Here is a 20,037-nt window from a genome sequence, read left to right on the forward strand (position 1 = left end):
TTAGGGTAGATATCACTGTCACCAGCCAAGTCTAAATGTTAAAAGAGCAAAACAATGCTCTAGGAGGTAAAGATAAAAGGGATACGAAGTAACCCTTTCCAGTACTCCACGGAAGACGGGGTGTACTGGATCTGTGGTAGATTGACTAATTAAAGTTAATGGCAACTTTACCCTTTTCTGGGGGACGGTAGTCAGCCTCAGAAAAGGAGTCAGTGGGAAGTCTCAAAGACAACCCTGTGCCACTGCACTGAAGGTGCTGCGTGACACACAAAAGAAGGGGGCTACTGAAGTGGTGTACTCCAGAGTCCACAATCACAAAAATAGAGGAAATACACATGGCAAAACACAGGTAAGAGTGGGGGAAAAGCTCACACTCTTACCAAGTGGCAACAAACTCCAGAAGTCCAGCAAAGCTGCTGGGGGACTCACAAGGTCAGGGAAATTAGCCATCAATGAGAATTCTCCCTAACAGCATGCTCCCCTGGGTCGAGTTTGCTGAACTCCAGCTCTGGGAAAGCAACAGATTACTTACCTGTATCTGTTGTTCTCCAGCATGGGTCTGGCATGTTTTCACATGTTCATGAATATTCTATGTCGTCAGGCTGGGAATCCTCGGTAAAAGAAAAAATAATTTTCAGTTTCATTTCTGAACTGTGTTTCTCCTAACCACCAATCACTGGTCTCTGGGTCATACTGCCCCAAGCCAATGATTGCCCTCCACCTAAACCCCTCCTCTGGCAGCCATCTTCAGATTTGGTAGCACGTAAAGTGGCAGTAGGACCAAGAGAAGAGCCGCAGCGGGTTAGGCGGGAGGGTTCGCATGCGAATTCATGCCAGTCCCATGCTGCAGAACAAAAGTTACAGGTAAGTAGCTTGTTCCTTCCCCAGCATGGGTTCTGGCATGGATTCAGATGCTCATGAATAAGACTACATAACAGTACACACATGTGCAACCACAGGAGGTGGCAAGGCTCAACATGAGAATCTCTTACCTCCTCAGCAGGCTCACCTTCAAGCGAACAGGCTGCGCGGCATTGCTTGGCCGAATCTGGACTCCTCCCTGGAAGCCATGTCGACGCAGTAGAATCTCGGAAAGGTGAGAGTCCACCTCAACGTAGCAGCCCTGAAGATGTCCAGCAGGGGCACCCCAGACAGGAACGCCGTAGTAGCGATCACTCTGGTGAAATGGGCTATCGGACGGCCGGGCAGCGGTCGGTTTGCCAATCGGCGACAGTGGGTGATACAGCTGGAGAGCCATCTGGAAATGGAAGCCTTGGACATGGCCTTCCCATGGTTCACAGGGCCAAAATTCATGCAAAGTTAAAAGGTTTTCCGGAAACTCTTTGTACGGGCCACATAAAACTTCAGCACTCTAGCCACATCCAGCGAGTGAAAAGTCCTCTCAACCGGCGACGAAGGCGTCGGAAAAAATACAGGTAACACGAAGTGCTCGTTTAGATGAAAGTCCGACAGCACCTTGGGCATGAAGGAGGGGTGCGTCCGCAGCACGACCCTCGTCTCGTGAAAAGTCAAGTAAGGTGGTTTACAGGAAAGGCCTCAATCTCATCCACTCATCGTGCAAAAGTGATGGCCACAAGAAAAGCTGTTTTCCACTACAGAAACTAGAGTGGAACCAAATGCATAGGCTTGAACAGGGGACCCATGAGACTAGTAAGCACCACATTAAGCTCCCACGCCGGTGCCAGAGCCTTCACCGGCAGGAACGAGCGAAACAGTCCTTTGACGAATTCTTTAGCCAACCCGGGGCGACTACAAGGAGTGTCATCCTAGGGCTCTGGTGTAGCGGGAGATAGCCGCCAGATGTACCTTGATGGAGCAGTGAGCCAGCCCCGATTTAGCCAAGGACAGCAAATATGGAAGCACCTGAGGGGCCTTGACCCGCAGAGGGTTGATCTTCTGGGAACAGCACCAAATGGCAAATCTCTTCCACTTGAGCCCGAAGCATTTCAAGGTAGACGAAGCTGTAGCCTTGGCAAGCTCTTCCTTGCAACCCGCCGGAAGATCGCAGCCACCGAATTCTAATGCTGCAGGAGCCCGGCCTTCAGGTTCAGTGACCCTGGATCATGGTGGAGAATGGCACCTCCTTCCCCGGCGAGCAGGCCTGCGACCACTGGCAACTTGACTGGCAGAGACACGGACATGCTGAGAAGGTCCGGGTACCAGCTTTGCCTCTGCCATGCCGGTGCAACTAGGATCACCCGGCACCGGCATAGTCTGAGTTGACTGATGAGTCGAAGTAACAATGGCAACGAAGGAAATGCATGCTGAAAGAGGCCTTTCCAATGGAATGAGAATGCATCCCCCATGCTCCCCTGCTTGGGGAACCTGCTGGAAAACCTCCGGCACTTGATGTTCGTCGCTGTCGCAAACAAGTTGGTCTGGGGGTTGCCCCATTTGATGAAAAACTTCCACAATAGGTCGTGCCGAAATCCTCATATGTGACACGAGCGAAGCTCCCTGCTCAGGGAGTCGGTGACCGTGTTCTTTACTCCTGCCAGATGAAAAGAAATGAGGAACATCCCTTGGGCCACGGCGCAGTGCCACCAGTCCTGCGCCTCTTTGGGGAGCGCCGGGGATCTGGTGCCCCCGTTTCCAGATGTAAAACATTGTGGTGGTATTGTCTATGAAGATCCGCACCACCTTGCCCTTGACGGACGGAACACTGCCCGTGGCTCCAGAACGTTGATGTGCAACGTCTTCTCTGGCAGCCACAGGCCTATGGCGTGAAGGATTTCAGAATCGGCTCCCCATCCTTCCAGGGAAGCGTCCGTGGTGACAGACAACTGGTGTGGTGGGGTCTGGAAATACGAGCGCACGCCCCACCACCTTACAGCCCGATGGAATCCCTCATCAAGAGTAATCTTGTCTCGGAAGCTTTCGGATACTTGGACCCAATGGGCATCTATGAACTCCTGCAGTGGGCGCATTCGTAACCTGCAGAGCCGGACTAAGTAAATGCGCAACTTCATGGCCCTAACTGTGGCGATCTTCAGTGCTAGCATCCGCTGAGCCTAGCCCAGGATGGCCACTATCCTCTCTTCCGACTGTGATGCCAGGCATGATACTGTGTTGAGTCGTGATCCCAGAAAAAGAGCGTCCGGCGATGGGGTCAATCAGGACTTTGCATAGTTCACCGAGAACCCCAGCTCTGTCAGTAGGCAGACGGTCCTCGCTGTGTGGTCGATGGCGATCTATCTTGATCGGGCCCGGATGAGCCAGTTGTCCAAGTAAGGGTATGTATGGATCCCTTGCAGCCGGAGATGGGTCGACACCAGCGCCAAGCACTTGAAGACCCTGGGCGCCGACTTCATTCCGAAGGGGAGGGCCTTGAATTGGTAATGCTTCCCCTGAGCGACTAAGCGTAGAAACTTGCGGTGTCCCTTGTGAATGGGGATGTGGAAGTACGCATCCTTCAGGTCCAACGAAGACAAAGTGTCCCTCTTCCAGCAGTCCAAGCACATGCTGAAGAGTGACCATGCAGAACTTTTAGGACTTTATGTATTTGTTCAGTCATCGCAAGTCGAGAATGTGCCTTTAACCCCCGATCTTCTTTCGAATGAGGAAGTACCTTGAATAAACTCTGGATCTGCGAAGTTGCTTTGGGACCAGCTCTATTGCCCGTTTCCTTAACATGGCCCGCAACTCTAGCAGCAGATGAGGGATGTGGTTTTCCTGCCGGGCCACTGGCGGTATTTGAGGACACTTCCGTTGGAACTCTAAAGCGTGTCCGTGAGCGAGAGCGTCCAGCACCCAACGGACAGAGGAGATGGTCTCCAAAACGCTGGCGAAGTTCGCCAGCCGGCCTCTCACCGGGGTGCACAGGTGGGGGCACGACAACTTGGCCATTCCATTTCTTCTCGGAGGTCGACGGGTTGCCTTGCGGGCCCCAGGCGTCAACCTCCACCGATGGCCTTGGAACGGCCTCTGCTAGTTTCCTGGGCCGAGGAGCGGGAGGGTTGACGGTAAGAAGAGACCCCCCCGAAACTTCTCGAAGACTGCCAACGTTGCTGAAGCGTGCCCATGGCATGTGCCGTCTCCGTGTCCCCCTTGGTGGCTTGCAGGGATTCATCCACCACCTTCCCAAAAAGGTTATCCCCAAAGGGCATGTCCAGAACGCTGGTTTGGACCTCCTGTCGAAGTTGGTGGCTTTGAGCCAGCCAAGGAACCAAAGGCAAACGCTGTTGCCAATATGGTGGAAACCCGCCTCCACAGTGTCCATGGCCACTGTGATTGTGTGATTTCGAAGCCACCTCTCTTACAGTATATCCAAAGCTTCTGACCTCTTATCATCGGGGAGGAAATCCAGTAGAGGAGCGAGCTTGAACCATAGATTCCGGTCATACCGTGCGACGATGAGGGCTTTGGCGGCCTTGATGGTCATCGCTGTGGAATAGATAACTCTCATCCCCATCGAGTCCAACTTCTTACCCTCGGTGTCAAGGAAGGGGAGGCTGCCGCAGAAGACAATGATCCAGACAACGACTTCTTGGCCGCTGCGGAAAGCACAGAGTCCGGTGATGGCTGGGCCCGTAAGCAATTGGGCACCGAGTCTGGCACCGAGTCTATGGCCTTCGGTCGGAGAAGACCAAGGAAAAGTCCAAACAGGGTACAGTGTCCGGCCTACCTGCGACGGAGAATGCCAAAGGAGAGCATAGGCCCGACCCATCCCCTAAGGAGAAGGCAAAGCCGGGGAAGATTGCGAAGACCAAGCACCGAGTCTATGGCCTTCGAAAGGGACGCTACCACCACCTCGATGCAAAGCGCTGCCTTCGTCTGGTGTACCTGGGCCTTCAGTAAGGCCAGGTCCTCTGTCCTGTTTGGCCTTTGGGTGCATTCTTGTAACCAAGGGGATTAAGCACAGGGAGTTTCGGGCACCTCCCTCACTTCCTGCCCCTGCCAGACATACTGGAGCCAGAGGCAGGCTTCACTCATGAATCCCTCCAAAGGAAAAACAGACAAAGGGACCAAATCTGGTTTGGCGCGCAGAGTAAATCTCAAGACGGACCTTACCGACAAGAAATGGCGAAAAAGACGACCAAGGCCATTTCGACCCAATGGGCACCCATGAGTGCCTTACCGTGGCTGCGAACGCAGCCCGCGGTAGAAACACACAATGGTAGTAAAAAGTAAACCACTGCCACCAGCCATTAATTGTAGGAAGGGTAACAAAAATTTTACATGAGAAACAAACAAAGGGAAAACTAAGTAACCCCTCCAGCACCCTATGGTAAGATAGTGTGTCCTGGGTCTAGAAAGTTACAAAATGCAAGTAAAGTCAATTTCTCTTTACTGCTCTTGGAAACAGTAGTTTATCCAAGAGAAGGTATTTAAACCTTTGGAAAATCTGAAAGACTTCCCAGTGCCACTGCACTGAAGGTGTTGTGTGACGCCATGTAAAGATGATGCCTATGGAGTTTGTCAGACTCCTAAGTCAGAAGAAACAGAATAAATCACATTAAAATTACATGAGATAAAAAGTCCTAAAGTCCAGCAAAAAGAGATGGGAGTCTCTAAGGAAGAAGGGAATTAACACATTTCTGTGAATTCTCCCTGACAGTCAGAAGAGTCTGCAGGGAGCCAGAACAGCCAAAGTCACTTTGCATAGTGTCTAAGGAGCTGAAGCACTTCTACAGGTAGCATAAAAGCCTTGCACTATGTTTTAAGAGAGTTTGTAGAAAAAGAATCACTGTAGGCCCACAAGCCATAGACTGGTCACGAACAAAAGCTGCGAGCAACTCTGCAGAAAAAGCTGCTACTGTAAGTCTCCAGTGAGAACCAATAAGCAATGGACCAAAAAAGTTACGTACCCCTTTAGTCAAGACAGTACCTTAGCTTGGTAGAAGAGGATCCAGCTGGCTTGTGTTCAGGTTGCAGTCCTGCAGGTCCTGCGTTCCGGGTCCTCCGTCGTGGGGACAAGAGGGAGGACGTCTGGAGGACTCCTGCACTGCAGTTCAAAGGTCGGCAGCGGCTATGCGCTCTTTCCAAATCTGCGGTTTCAGCTACCGGACAATAGCACCACTGCGGTTCTTGGACACTTGATGGGCTCACCTTGCTTCTGGGGTCCAGCACTCTGTTGAGGTGGCTTAGGCTTGGGTCGTCCTGCTTTGGGAGGGTCCTGAGGATCTTCCTGGAGCTCTAGTGCGGCTTAAAAACTATGCACTCATTTCTGGGTTTCCTAACCCCTGGCACTCTGTTCCAGCAGCAGCAAGGAAGTAAGTACCGCCAGCAGGGAGCGGGGTTCCAGCAAAGTAAGTCTTGAGGTCAGTTGGTCCCACCAACCCATGGGAAGAAGTCATCCATTCCAGGCTTCTCTAATCTATACAAAATTGGAGCTTCAATACTGCAGCAGGGCTTCACCGGGCACGTCAAGGGTCCAGGAGGGTACAGCAAGCTTCTATTCCAGTTTTTCGTCAGATGCTTCTTCAGGTGGTTGACTCTGCCTTCTGTTGAAGAGACCTCTCCTTTGATGCAAGTATCTCCCTGCAAGGACAGCCAGCCAGCCAACCAATAAATCAATCAGCATTGGGTGCATTCAGTTAACAAAGGAGACCAACGACAGGGAGTTTTGGGCACCTCTTTTACTTCCTGTCCTGGCAGACACACTAGAGCCAAAGGCGGGTTTCAGCACTGAAGCCCGCCAAAGGCAAAAAACAAAAAGGTTAAACCTGGTTTGTCGTGCAGAGTAAAACCCAAGAAACAAATAGCAAAAAAAGAAGACCGGGCCATTTTGACAAAATGCACACATGGGTGCAATACTGCAGCTGAGCATTCAGCCTGTGGTAAAAACGCACCATGGTAGGAAAATTAAACCACTGCCACCAGCCATTAAATGTAGTGAGGGTAACAAAAAATGTTACATGAGTAAGTAGCCAAAGTGGCTACCAAGTAACATAACATGGTGTGTGCTGGGTCTACAGAGAGAAAAGGTAAGTAAAGTGAATTTCACTTCACTAGTCTTGGAAACAGTCGTTTATCCAAGAGAAGGTATTTAAACCCTATGAGAAATCCAAAGGACTTCTCTGTGACACTGCACTGAAGGTCCTGTGTGTCACAATACAAAAGGTAGATGCATATTGAGTTTGTCAGACTACAAAAATAAAGACACTACAGAATCCAAATCAGATCAAAAATACATGAGAGAGAGAGTGAAAACAAGGTCTCTCACTCCAGAATAAAAATTAAAAGTCCTAAAGTCCAACAAAAGAGCTGGGGGTCTCTAAGGTTGAAGGGAATTAGCACATAAATGAGAATTCACCCTAACAGAAGGTTAGCCAGAGAAAGTCAAAAGGGGAGACCCAAGGGCAACCCAGCAACAATAGGCAGTATGTGCCAAAGAGGATAACATTAAAAAGAGACTAAAAATAAAGAGAAAGAAATAAAAATAATTTTTAAAAAAAGTGCTTAAAAATAACACCCATAACAAGAATAAAAATCTGTAAATGTGGAAAAGGGTTGCCACACAATAAGGTATATGGAACAATAATCCACCAGTAAAGCAAAAGGTTTTGGGGTTGACAGGTCAGGAAGATTTATCATTGCTATGAAATTATTATTTAACAAATATCAGAAGATGGAAATTCTACCCAACACCTTTTTCTTCTGATACTTTGACACGCAACATCTGGATAATCACGTCCAGCAGTTACACTTTTTCTTTTTTTTTTAAAACACATTTTGTACCTGCCGCTACCTCATCTGCGACGCATAATCAGACCCTCGAAGGGAATTTATTTCGTTAACCTCCTTTTAAATTGTTTCAAAATGTTTTAACATATTAGCAATATCCATTGAATGTCAAATGGCCAAAGAAAGTATGACACAAGGGCCCCTTTTGTAGAGAGACAGCCCCATGCAAAGAGACTCCTTACTCAGGGTGTAGAATGACATCTTCATACAACGCCTTCTGTCGATTGGACAGGCGACACTTCAACACATGTTCATACTTCTTGGTCAGTTGTCTTTCCACGTCCCTTTTGGATCGCCGCAAAATAAATGGTTGAGTCATCTGGGGGGAAGGGGGAAAGCAGACATTAACAACTTTGTGGGAGCTTCCTATGTGTTCAAATACTCTCTATGACATGGAGGAGATACTAACGTAGTGTTCATAAGGATTTTCAGAATCAACAATGCGGACGGATTCTGAGAGGGAACCCTATTCTAGTGAACAGGGGAAAAAATGAATGTCTAGCCAAACCATCAAGGTAGTGTTATTACTGGGCAGTAAAGTTGAGCATTTGAGTGAGAGCAGTGAAGAGTTCAGCTAAGCACACACACCGAACACTCTTTACACAAGTACAGCAGAATGAACGGAAATAACATTGTTTATTTAGGCCATGAACTTCACTGATAAGTATTAAATGAATCGAACTATTATTACATACACATTCACTTTTCGGAAGCTCTCGCAACAGGGCACCTGCGCTTTACTTTTGAACACGACCACCATGACAGTATAAAGGCTGCCCACTAGGGCAATCTTACAATTATTGCCTATAACAGAGGCTGCTAAGGAACAAGTTACTTACCTGTAACTGTTGTTCTCCAGCATGGGTCTGGCATGGATTCACATGCTCATGAATGTTCCCAATCAGGCTGGGAATCCTCTGTAAAAGAAAACTGTCTTTCTCCTATAAATCAATCACTGAGCTCTGGGTCATACTGCCCCCAGCCAATGACTGGCCTCTCCCTAAACCCCCCCTCTGGCCGCCATCTTCAGATTTCGTAGCACGTAAAGTGCAGTAGGACCAAGAGAAGCGCCGCAGAGGGGCAGGCAGGAGGATTCGCATCCGAATCCATGCCAGACCCATACTGGAGAACTATTTGTGCAGGCCACACAAAACTTCAGCACTCTAGCCACATCCAGTGAGTGTAAAATCTTTTCAGCCGGCGACAAAGGCGTTGGAAAAAACACAGGTAACACCAAGGGCTCGTTGAGATGAAATTCCGGCTGTACCTTGGGCATGAAGGAGGGGTGCGTCCGCAGCACCACCCTTGTCTCGTGGAAAGTCAAGTACAGCCGCTTGCATGACTGGGCCTGGATCTCACCTACTCGTCTTGCATAGGTGATGGCCATGAAGAAAGCAGTCTTCCACCAAAGAAACTTGAGCGGAGCTGAATGCATAGGTTCGAATGAAGCCCCCATGAGCCTAGTCAGGACCACATCTAGTTCCCACACCGGGGCCAGAGCCTTCACCAGCAGGAACAAACCAAACAGTCTCTTGATGAACCCCTTAACTAAACTGTGCAACTACCGTGATGACCATCCCGGATATCTGGTGTAGTGTGTGATAGCCGCCAGATGAACATTGATGGAGGCGTGAGCCAGCCCAGATTTAGTCAATGACAGTAAATACGGAAGTACTCGAGGGCCGTGACCCTCAGAGTGTTGATCTTCTGCGAACTGCACCAAATTGCAGAGTGCTTCCATTTGTGTCCGTAGAATTTTAAAGTAGACGCCCTGGCCTTGGCGAATATCTCCTTGCAGTCCGCTGGATGATTGTAGCCCCCAAACTCAAACACTGCAGAAGCCAGGCCTTCAGGTTCAGAGACCTCGGGTCGTGGTGCAGAATTGAGCCTACTTCCCTGGCGAGAAGATCTGTGACCACTGGCAGCTTGACTGGAGGGGACGCCGACATGCTGAGGAAGGTCCGGGTACCAGATCTGAATCGGCCACGAGGATCATCCTGCACCGGTACCGGTTTAGTTGATTGATGACTCAAAGTAACAGCAACGGACAGAAAGCATACAGAAACTAACCTTCCCAAGGGAATGAGAACGCGTCCCCCATGCTGCCTGGCTGGGGGAATCTGCTGGCAAACCTCCGGCACTTGATGTTCATCGCAAACCGATTGATCTGGGGACTGCCCCATTTGAGGAAAAGGTTGTCCACTTCGAAGCTCCCACTTGTAGCAAGAGCGCAGCTCCCTGCTTAGAGAGTCGGCACAGTGTTCTTTACTCCTGTCAGGTGAAATGGAATGAGGAACATCCCCTGGGCGATGTCCCAGTGCCACAAGTTCTGCGCCTCTTTGGAGAGCGCTGGGGATCTGGTGTCCCTCCCCCCATTTCTGGATGTACAACATTGTGGTGATATTGTCTATGAAGACAATCACCACTTTGCCCTTGAGGGATGTCAGAAACTACTTGAGGGCCAAAAACACTGCTCGTAGTTCCAGAATGTTGATATGTAGCATCTTCTCCTCTGGCAGCCATAGGCCTCAGGTGCGAAGACGTCTGGTGTGAGCTCCCCAATCTTCCAGGGAAGCATCTGTCGTGACCGTCTCCGGGTATGGGGGGAAGGGGGGACGCTGGAAATCCATGCTTCTGCCGATATTGGAGCACACGCCCCACCACCTTATCGCTCGACAAACCCCTCATCAAGCACAATCCTGTCCTGAAGTCTCCGGACACCTGGACCCAACACCTTATCGCTCGACAAACCCCTCATCAAGCACAATCCTGTCCTGAAGTCTCCGGACACCTGGACCCAACAGGCATCGAGGAATTCCTGAACAGGGAGTATCCGCAACCTGCAGAGCCGAATCAGGTATATGCATGACGGCATCATGCCATGTAGATACTTGAAGTTCCTCACCGTGGCGACCCTCAGTGCTGTTGCACTTTGCCTAAGATGGCCGATATCCTCAGCTCCAAAGGTGACGCCAGGCAGGACACTGTCGAGCCTGGATCCAAGGAACAGCCCGTCCTGTGATGGAGTCAAGCAGGACTTTGCATAATTCACAGAACACCAGTTCCGTCAGCAGGCGGACGGTCTTTGCTGTGTGGTCGACGGCGATGTCCTTTGACCTGGCCCGGATGAGCCAGTCATCCAGGTAAGGGTACACATGGATCCCTTGCAATCGTAGACGGGCCACCACAGGAGCTTGGCACTTCGTTAAGACTCTGGGTGCTGACTTCAGTCCGAAGGGAAGAGCCTTGAACTGGTAATGCTTCCCTTGAATGACGAAGCACAGAAACTTGCAGTGTCCTTTGTGTATGGGGACGTGGAAATACTCGCCCTCTAGATCCAACAACAGAAAGTCTGCCTCCTCCAGCTGGCCGAGCACGTGCTGCAGCGTAACCATCCTGTACTTCTGGGACTAAGTACTTCTTGAGCCATCATAGGCTGAGAATGGGCCTCCAGCCCCCAAGCTTTTTTCTTACGAGAAAGTACCTTGAGTACACTCTGGAGCCCCGGAGTCGCTTTGGAACTCACTATCACCCCCTTTTTTTTAAAACATGGACCAAACCTCCAGCAGCAGCTGAGGTATGTGGTGTTCCTGTTGGGCGATCAGTGGTATTTGCGGTCACTTGTTGAAACTTGTGCCTGTGGGCAAGAGCGTCCAGAACCCATCGTTCGGTGGAGATGGTCTCCCATACGCTGACAAAGTTCGCCAGCTGGCCTGCCATGAGGTGTAGGGATAGGGGCCCGACGCCCTTGCCGGTTCAGTCGTGCTTGGCAGTTGGCGCGCTGCCCTGGGAGCCTTGGCAACTACGACAGTCACCTCTGAAGGCCTTGCAGCAACCCCTGTTGGCTTCCTGGGTCAAGGAACGGGAGGGTTGGGGGTAAGAGGATGAGCCCCCGCCGAAATCCTTTGAAGACCTGCTAGACTTCCCTCCTGGAGGGATGAAAGGACAGATGTTGTTGCAGCAGCAGAATGCCCAAGGCACGGGCCGTCTTCGTGTCAGTTTTGATGGCCTGGAGGGATTCATCGACGGCCTTCCCGAGCAGGTTAGCTCCGTCAAACGGCATGTTCACGACCCTAGTCTGGACCTCCTGCCTGAAGTTGGTGGCCTTGAGTCACCCACGACAGCGAAGGCAAACAATGTTGCCCATCTGGCGGAATCCCAGGTCTACAATCTCCAGTGCCACCGTGATGGCGTGTTCCGACACCACCACGCCTTCTTGGAAGTTCTCCAAAGCCTCAACCGTTTGTCATCGGGGAGGAAATCCAGGAGCAGAGCCATCTTGTATCAAAGCTCCCGGTCGTATCTGTCCACGTTCGCTAAGGCGTTGGCCGCCTTTACCATCGTCGCTGCAGAGTAGATTACCTTTCTACCCATAGAATCCTGTTTCTTCCCTTCATTGTCCGGGGGTACAGACCAAGGAGACTATGAACTCGACTTCTTCCTGGTGGCCGCCGAGACCACAGAGTCCGGGGACAGTTGAGACCGGAAGGCACTTGGGAACAGACTCTGGCACCTGGTACTTTTTCTCAAGCTGGTCTCGCTCCACTTAGGCCGAAGCAGGGTTCTTCACAGCGCCAGCCCTTCATCCCAGACATCGTCCAGGAGCAGTACAGACAGGATAGTCTTCCTCTTCACCTTCCAGCGTTGGTACAGTAAGCCCTCCTTTTCCTCCAGGGTGAGCTGGAAAAGCTCCAACGGCCAGGCAATCATGGAATTAAAAGATCCCAGGTGGCGAAGCTTGCAGCGTCTGATGTAGGATCTCCCATGCACAGCTCGAAGATGGAAGCTTCGTCGTCGTCCTCCAACAAGATCCGGCGCGATGTAGACCTGAAGACTTCTGGAAGCTTCCAAGAAGAACACTGATTTCTGCCCTTGATGGTTGAAGAAAGATGTCAAAAAACGGAGCACGGTTGTTGGGGAGAATACTCTGTTAATGCTAATTTCCCAAACCTAATGAGTCCCCCAGCAGCTTTGCTGGATTTTTGGGGTTTCATTTTTCCTCCTGCTAAGAGTGAGACTCTTTCTCCCACTCTTAGACATGATTTGAGATGATTTGAGATATCCTTTGACTTTGTAATGTGTTTTATGGGATCTTTTACTCCATAGGGTTTCATATGGTTTTTGGTAAGTGTGTTACACAGCACCCTCAGTGCAGTAACACAGGGGTGTCATAGTGAACCCCAAATATAGACTCCATACCCCGGGACTGACTACTGTCTCCCAGGTCATGTAAAATCACCATTGACTTTACTACTCTTAAATTGGGAACAGAACCAGTACAAACCATCATAGTGTGCAAGTACTGGTAGGGGTAATTAGATTGCCCCTGGGTCTGTTTTGAGGGGGCACTGTGCAGTCCCCCCTCGTCGAGTTTCTGACTGGTGGCAGTTGTTACCACACGAAATATTCCACCAGAATATTTTCTATGTGATTTTCCCATTCATTTTAAACGCACCACTTTTTGGTGCAATGTTAAAGATACCGCTGGGTTATTTATTTAATATTTATTCCCCGGTTGGGTCTTTTTGCCAGTACTCGGTTTTAAAATGGCGTTTGTGTTCGCCTCTAACTCCAACCCAAGTCAAGCCCTTTGTTCCACTTTTTGGCGGGCTTCTACACAGAAGCCTCCAAAAGTGGTGCCACTCAGTCTGGGTCTACAGGATGTGTGGGAGGGGGGTTTAGGCACCCTGGACTGAGTTGCCTCGGCAACTCAAATCGCACTCTTGTGTGATTGGCCCAGTGTTGAGCCGCCCGGCTCACCACTTAGCATGTTTGAGTGACAGCTAGGACTGATGAATGGGGGTTTTCTGCATAAAAGCAGGGCTTTGGGGACTGGAACTTCAGAAGTCGCCAAAGGACCAAAGAATCCGAAGAGGGAGAAGCTGAGCCGACCTGCAACGACAACACCACCGGTGGAGCCCTGCTGAACCGCCTCACCACTTCTTCCGAGGAGTCTTCTTCCTTTGACTGGTGGGGATAACCAGTTTGCCCGTCTTTTCGCCTTCCCGGATTATCTCATCTCGTGGCCGCCTTCCCTGTGCCAAGCACCCCGGCAACCGGGATACCACGTTTTACCACTACCGCGAATAAAACGGTAGTACCTTTTAACCGGAGAACTCCGCGGCTGGTTTCTTCCCTGGCAGTGCAAAGACCTTCAGCTTTCCTCCACGTCGAGATCCTCTCTTCCTCTGGACGACGCCGCTACTTGCATCCGCTGCCAGGAACAACTGCCCCCGCTGGAGGATTCTCTCCACTTTCAAGGTACTGTGTCCGCCTGGCCTCCCTCGCAACGGTCTGTGTGGGGTGTCTCTTAAATCCTCAGCTTACCACTTGGGTTGGCCCTAGGCTGGCTAACTGAACTTTTCTGAGCTGAACTAATTCCTTTTTGAACTCTCTGCAAGACTTTTCAAGCCTCTTAAACTGTGTGATCTTGGGCCCATTGGTGTTCTACTCTCTCTAAGAGGGAGCCTGGCCTCTGAACTTTTTGCTCACAAGTAGACTGACTTTCCTGCCTTGCTGGGTGTTTCTAAAGTATTAGTGTCGTGTGCTTTTCTAATTTCTGCCTTTTCCCCTCCCTTTTTTTTGATAACTTATTAGAGTGCCAACTTTAGTTAAGCGCTCACCTCTATCTGAAAATAAGTGGTGTTAACTAAGACTTGTCTAATAAGGAATAAGGGATATATATATTAATAGTGACTGTTTTGAACTTGCTTACATAATAGTGCTGGAGTGTTTCTATAAGTGTGTCTTTAAATAAATAATTATATACTTTGATACCAAAGCTCTGGTCAGTGTTTGCTTGTGCTACTGTATTTTGGTACCTATCTTGTATACTCTATATACTGTCTAACTCTTCTTGAGAGAAGTCTGGCTGCTCAGACACAGCTACCAGGTAAATCTGGGTGGTACAGACTGCTACCAATTGGGTTTACTGCCAACACCTGTAGTCCTAAGCCTTTTGCAGTGGTCCCTAAGGGAACTGCACAGGTTTCTGCCTAACAACGGTTAATTGGAAGAATAAGCGATGGAGCACATGGGTTCAATTGACCGAAAAACAGTTTTCTTGGCAAAAGAAACGACAAAACGCAGAAAGCTCGAAGAGCGAAACACGAGGACTCCCAACACTTGAACGTGTGGTAAAAATCTGAAGATGGCTGCCAGAGGAGGGGCTTAGGTACAGGGCAGTCTTGGCTGGGGCATTATGACCCAGATCTCAGCGATTGGTTTATAGGAGAAAGACAGTTCAGAAATAAACTGACACGGTTTTGTCTTTTACCGAGGATTCCCAGCCTGACGACTGGGAATATTCATTCTTGAATCCCTGCCAGACCCCCATGCTGGAGAACCACACAAACTGTTCACCCTACCGGGCAACAGTGGAATTGCCCAAAAAACTATAATTGGCGCATGTAGTCATTGTGACAAGAAATGCGCGATTTACCATCCCCATGTCATTTGCCTGCTCCACCACACCATCTTAAAATGGCTCTCTTGAACACTCGCTCCCTTGTTAAGCATGGGGTTGAGGAATAGGTCAACAATTCAGATATTGAAATAATGGGCATTACAGAGACATAGCTGAACGACTCCACCAACATGGGAGCCTCCATCTACGCACCTCAGACTTAACATCTTTGGGCCGATCGCACGGACCAAAGAGGGGGCGGTGGGTCACACGCCTAAAGAGGAAACATCTTGACTGCCATACAGTTAGTCAACTAGCCATTGAAGGTTAGGAGTCAGCTTGTGAAAATCAAACACAAGCTATAATACTTCTGCTGCAATTCTTATCTACAGACCCCCAAAAGATAATACTTTGTTTGAGGAGCAGTGTCTTGCCCTCAGTAATAGCATCACCAAACCCACGTCTGCTATTGTTATCCTTGGTGATTTATCATTGACTACACCCAGTGGATTGCTGAACCAACCCAAAAGGATGGTCACACCATCAAATGGGTTCCTACAAATGGAATAAAGGTCCTTGACCCATCCTTTTCACCCCGTCACTGGTCTGACCATCTACTAAGTTATTTTTCAATCTGTCTATCGGACGCTCCTGCACAACTGGTTATGACATCCAGGACTTTAAAGAAATCCTTTAACTTCAGGAATGTTTTGGCATCCAAATTCATTGAACTTGTTAAACCAAAACTTATGCACCCCGATTCATTTACAGATCTTACCACTCTAGTAGCGCGTTAGGTAAGAATTGATGCAAGCCAACTGGTGTAGGACTACACTAGACTTATCTCTTGGTATTAGGAAACCCACCTTTTAATATAGGCCTGTACTACAAAAGTTGGTAATTTGACTGATCAGCCAGGCTTATTTTAAGAGGTGTAATGTGAGCTCTACAATGAAATCAGTAAATACAGGTATCCAAGTAAACACTTACACACTCAAGAGTTATCGTATAAATATGTATTTATATATACATAAAGATATATAAAGCATTCTATAAAAAACAGCAACTAATAGTTACACTAATCCCAAGTTAAGATTCAATTAAAAAAAAAGAATAAAGCAGGTGAGTAATTCTTTCATGTTATACATTTTCCAGCACATAGAGTGACAACATTTGAGGTCAGGTATAACACTTATTTTGTATCACCTTTGCAGTATTGAGTTATAAGAGAGGGAAAGGTAATAGTTAGATCATCACTGATCTTGGGGGCGCTTTCCGTCCGGTAGCCGTTGTGTGCTGTCATGCGAAGCTATGTGTGGTTTGTTTTGCTGCAGTGTAGTCAAGTTTGTGCGGTTTTTGTGCTTTAGGGTTGTGGTTGTATTTGGTTAGAGTTTGAGAGGTGTATGCAGAGGGGTGAAATTGTTAGTGGGTTGGTTATTGGTCTCACTATCTAGAAGTGATATGTGCTAAATTGTCACATTCTTTCTAGATGTGGTGCGTGAATATCTCTGCATTTCTATCTAGATCCGGCACTAGCCAATATTCACAATCCTGTCTATATATGAGACACGCTAATATTCACAATTATATCCAGATGTGGCACTGGCCCACCTTCAAAATCCTGTCTAGATGCGAGTCAAGCTAGCACTCACAATTCCATCTAAATGTGGTATTGGTAATATTCCCAACGCAGTCTAGATGTGGGAATGGCTAATATTCGCTATTCTATCTAGATGCGGCACTGGCCGACATTCATAATTCTGTCTAGATGATACACCGGCCAATATTCTCAAATCTAAATATGGTACTTGCTAACATTCACAATGCTATCTAAATGCGGTACTTGCTAGCAGTCACAATTCTACCTGGATGCGGCGCAGGCTAGTGATCACAATTTTATCTAGATGTTAAGCAGGTCAGTGTTAATATCCTGGCCTGCTATGGTCTGAGGGCATGTAGAGTGGCAGGGCTTCTGGAGTAGAGTGATTGCTCTACTCCCCACCCAGGCCACACTTACCTTGATGGTTGCTGCTGGTTGATGGCTGGCCTCACCTGCCAATCCTTTCAACCCTACAGGTTGTATAGGGTCCAAGGAATGTCCAGCGATACATCCCACGTCCTCCTGGACCGTGTGTACCGACACCTGGTCCTCCTCGTCTGAAGAAGAAATTTCCGTGCGCTGTAGTATGGTTGAAGCCTCTCACCCCCACCATCCGTTTGTCCTCTACAAACACATTCTGCAGTCCACAGTTGGAGCAGAGCTTGAAAAGGGAGCTTCCCTCCTCCTCCGATATGGTCCCGAGTGCGGCAGAGGACCGATGGCCTTCTGCAATCTTCAATGAAACTTCTGACGATTCTTACCCTTGAGGGGCGCTGAAATTCACCGACAAACGGATGCCTGCTTGTCGGCCGACGCAGAGAACGAGCACAAGGGTTCCGTTACACAAATATCTAACTTTTTTACCAAAAAAGCACGAAAAACGTAGATCAGCTCACAGAGCAGAACACGAGGACTCCAAACATTTGAAAGTGCAGTAAAAATCTGAAGCTGGATGTAAGAGGAGGAGCTTAGGGAGAGGGCAGTAATTGGCTGGGAGCGGTATGACCCAGAGCTCAGTGATTGGTTTAGAGGAGAACTACAGTTTGTAAGTGAAAGTGAAACTTTTTTTTTTTTTACTGAGAATTCCTAGCCTGACAACAGGGAATATTCATAAGCATGTGAATCCATACCAGACCCCATGCTTGAGAACCACACCTTTTAAAGTTGGAAAAACAGTCAAGTGGAGTCAGGTATGAGTGATAATTAGTAAATGACCATCAATGGGACAACTCAAATTTCCCTAACACTCCACATGTTATTCCTATGGGAAATCTTCGCTGCTTCCCAGTTGTCTCTTCCCTCGCCCTTTTGTTAGTTGGAAATGGGGAGGGTTAGTAGTTAAGATGTAGTCTGGTTTGGATTTGTTTAATGAAATATTAGGGGATCGACAGGGGAGATCGAGGAATCCCCTAGCCTTGTTTTTACAGAATGTGATGGCTTCCCCTTTTTGTAGAATATTCCATATCCCTGCTGTTCTGTTATACAAGTATGGGTCTCGATAGTATTCCCTGCATTCTAGATTGCTAGAAGATGACTGGATTTTCCTATCAACATCCAGTCTCTGTCTTATTTGTTTTTTCTTCCTTCTGCCCCTCGGGCACCTACCTCTTTCCTTCATTCCCTTTGGATCATGGATGACTGGATTGGAATTGGAAAAAATTAGACCTGGATTTGGGTGACGGGAATCAATGTATCCAATGAAGGCGTCCGGGATGTCGTCCTCCCCTTCTGCCGCCCCATCAAAATACAACACCTCTCCCAGTGTATTCCCACGAGAACAACCCCGGACTCCCTTACCCAGGTGATCCTCCTTCGCTCGTCCACACCCATAGTTGGGATCCAAGAGCGATGGCCCTCCCCATGCCACCTGAATAGAGGACGCTCGGAGTCTTAATGGGAGAATACCCCCTAGGTTTCTCACAATAGGAAACTGGATTCTGCTGCGGGCAGGGCTCACCCAAGGAATTGGAACACCAGGTTTCACTCACCGGCTTCTGTGAACCTTGTTTTACAGGTTTCACAACTTCCACGACTTCTGCCACAACTTCTACTGCTTCTGGCTTCAAAGTGAGCCACACCCTTCCTCGCTGAAGGCCTCACTGGTCCAGCCGCTCGTTGAAGGAGCCCCTCTCGATCCTGAGACCCACAGCTTGACAACAGCTCCTCATCTCGGTCTCCGACACGTTCTCTGCACGGCAACCACAGCAATCAGGCTCACATGCAGAAAGAGTCTTCCTGCAAGTCTTCCACTGCGCAGCCTCTGCATTTCAGAGTTTGGGATAACAGGACCCTCTCTAAGCAATCAGGTGAAATCTGCTGCATCCACAATCCGGCGTCCCTCAGGTTCTCCCACTGCTGCTTCGTTTGTCAGCTTTGTGATGTCTTCCTGTTTCTGCTACTACAGCACGCACTCCAGTCACTGTTCCAGTACCTTCCAATTGCCTGCACCTGAGGGCAGGGGTGGGGGGCTTTTAGGCCTCATGGGTTCCTTCAGGTGTGGGCTGTTAGGCTTAATTGCCTGACTACTACTGCAGCATACCACTTCAGTCCTCTTCCTTTTCCCAGGAACCATGGGATAATAGGACTTGTAGTCCCCAACAACAAAGTTAGTTTTCTTACATAACCTTTGATTCTTAAGGGTAGATTTAGTCCCTTTAAAGTTAAAGACAAATCATTAGAATGTATATTTACATTGGAACAGTCTATTTAAGGCAATACTTCTTGATTATTTTAAATTATAAATTTGGTAATAAGGAAGGTGTTTATCCTGAAATACTTTGAAGGGTCTTTCTGTGGGTAAAGATAGTTCAGGTTTTATAGTACTTGTGCCTAGTGCCACAGGTTGTATGTGTGGGACAGCTATATTATAATGGCAATAAGACATTACCTGCTTCGACAATTTAGAAAGATGTTCCCTTTCACAGGTCAAATACCACCACTCATCCCATATAATCTCTCACCACCCTGGGCCTCGTCTTCTCCCATGTGAAGGGATAGTAAAGTCATGCACAATAGTAAATAGTAAAGTCTTGCACAAAGTTAGAGTTTGCTGAAGAAAAATCACTGTAGGGTCGCAAGCTGTTATACTTGTTTAGGGTAGAGCTGAAATCAACTCTAGCAAAGTAACTACTGCAAGTCTTAACTGAGAAGTGCAAAGCAAAAGACACTGAGGTAAGTACCCAAAGTGAGAAAAGTAATTTTGGTTACAGGAAGAGAGGTCCAGCTGGCTTCTGTCTGGTTGCAGCGACGCAGATACTGGGTTCCTGGGCCTCAGTTGTGGGGACAAGAGGGAGGATGTCTGGAGGATTCCTGCTGTAGCAATTTC

The 20,037-nt window shown here is 48.6% G+C and overlaps 1 protein-coding gene across 6 annotated transcripts in view; it reads right to left on the minus strand.

Moving 5' to 3' along the window:
* The window catches only part of EP400 (E1A binding protein p400), a 1,542,855-nt gene that overhangs the window by 728,162 nt on the left and 794,656 nt on the right, over positions 1-20,037 (minus strand). For all 6 annotated transcript variants that reach the window (XM_069620067.1, XM_069620064.1, XM_069620063.1 and 3 more), the window contains one exon: positions 7,890-8,026. In XM_069620067.1, the coding sequence (XP_069476168.1) occupies positions 7,890-8,026 (137 nt within the window). The remainder of the gene's footprint in view (positions 1-7,889; positions 8,027-20,037) is intronic.

The sequence above is a fragment of the Ambystoma mexicanum genome, chromosome 10 (assembly GCF_040938575.1).
Source record: "Ambystoma mexicanum isolate Mex_15411 chromosome 10, UKY_AmexF1_1, whole genome shotgun sequence".
NCBI classification, from domain to species: Eukaryota; Metazoa; Chordata; class Amphibia; order Caudata; family Ambystomatidae; genus Ambystoma; species Ambystoma mexicanum.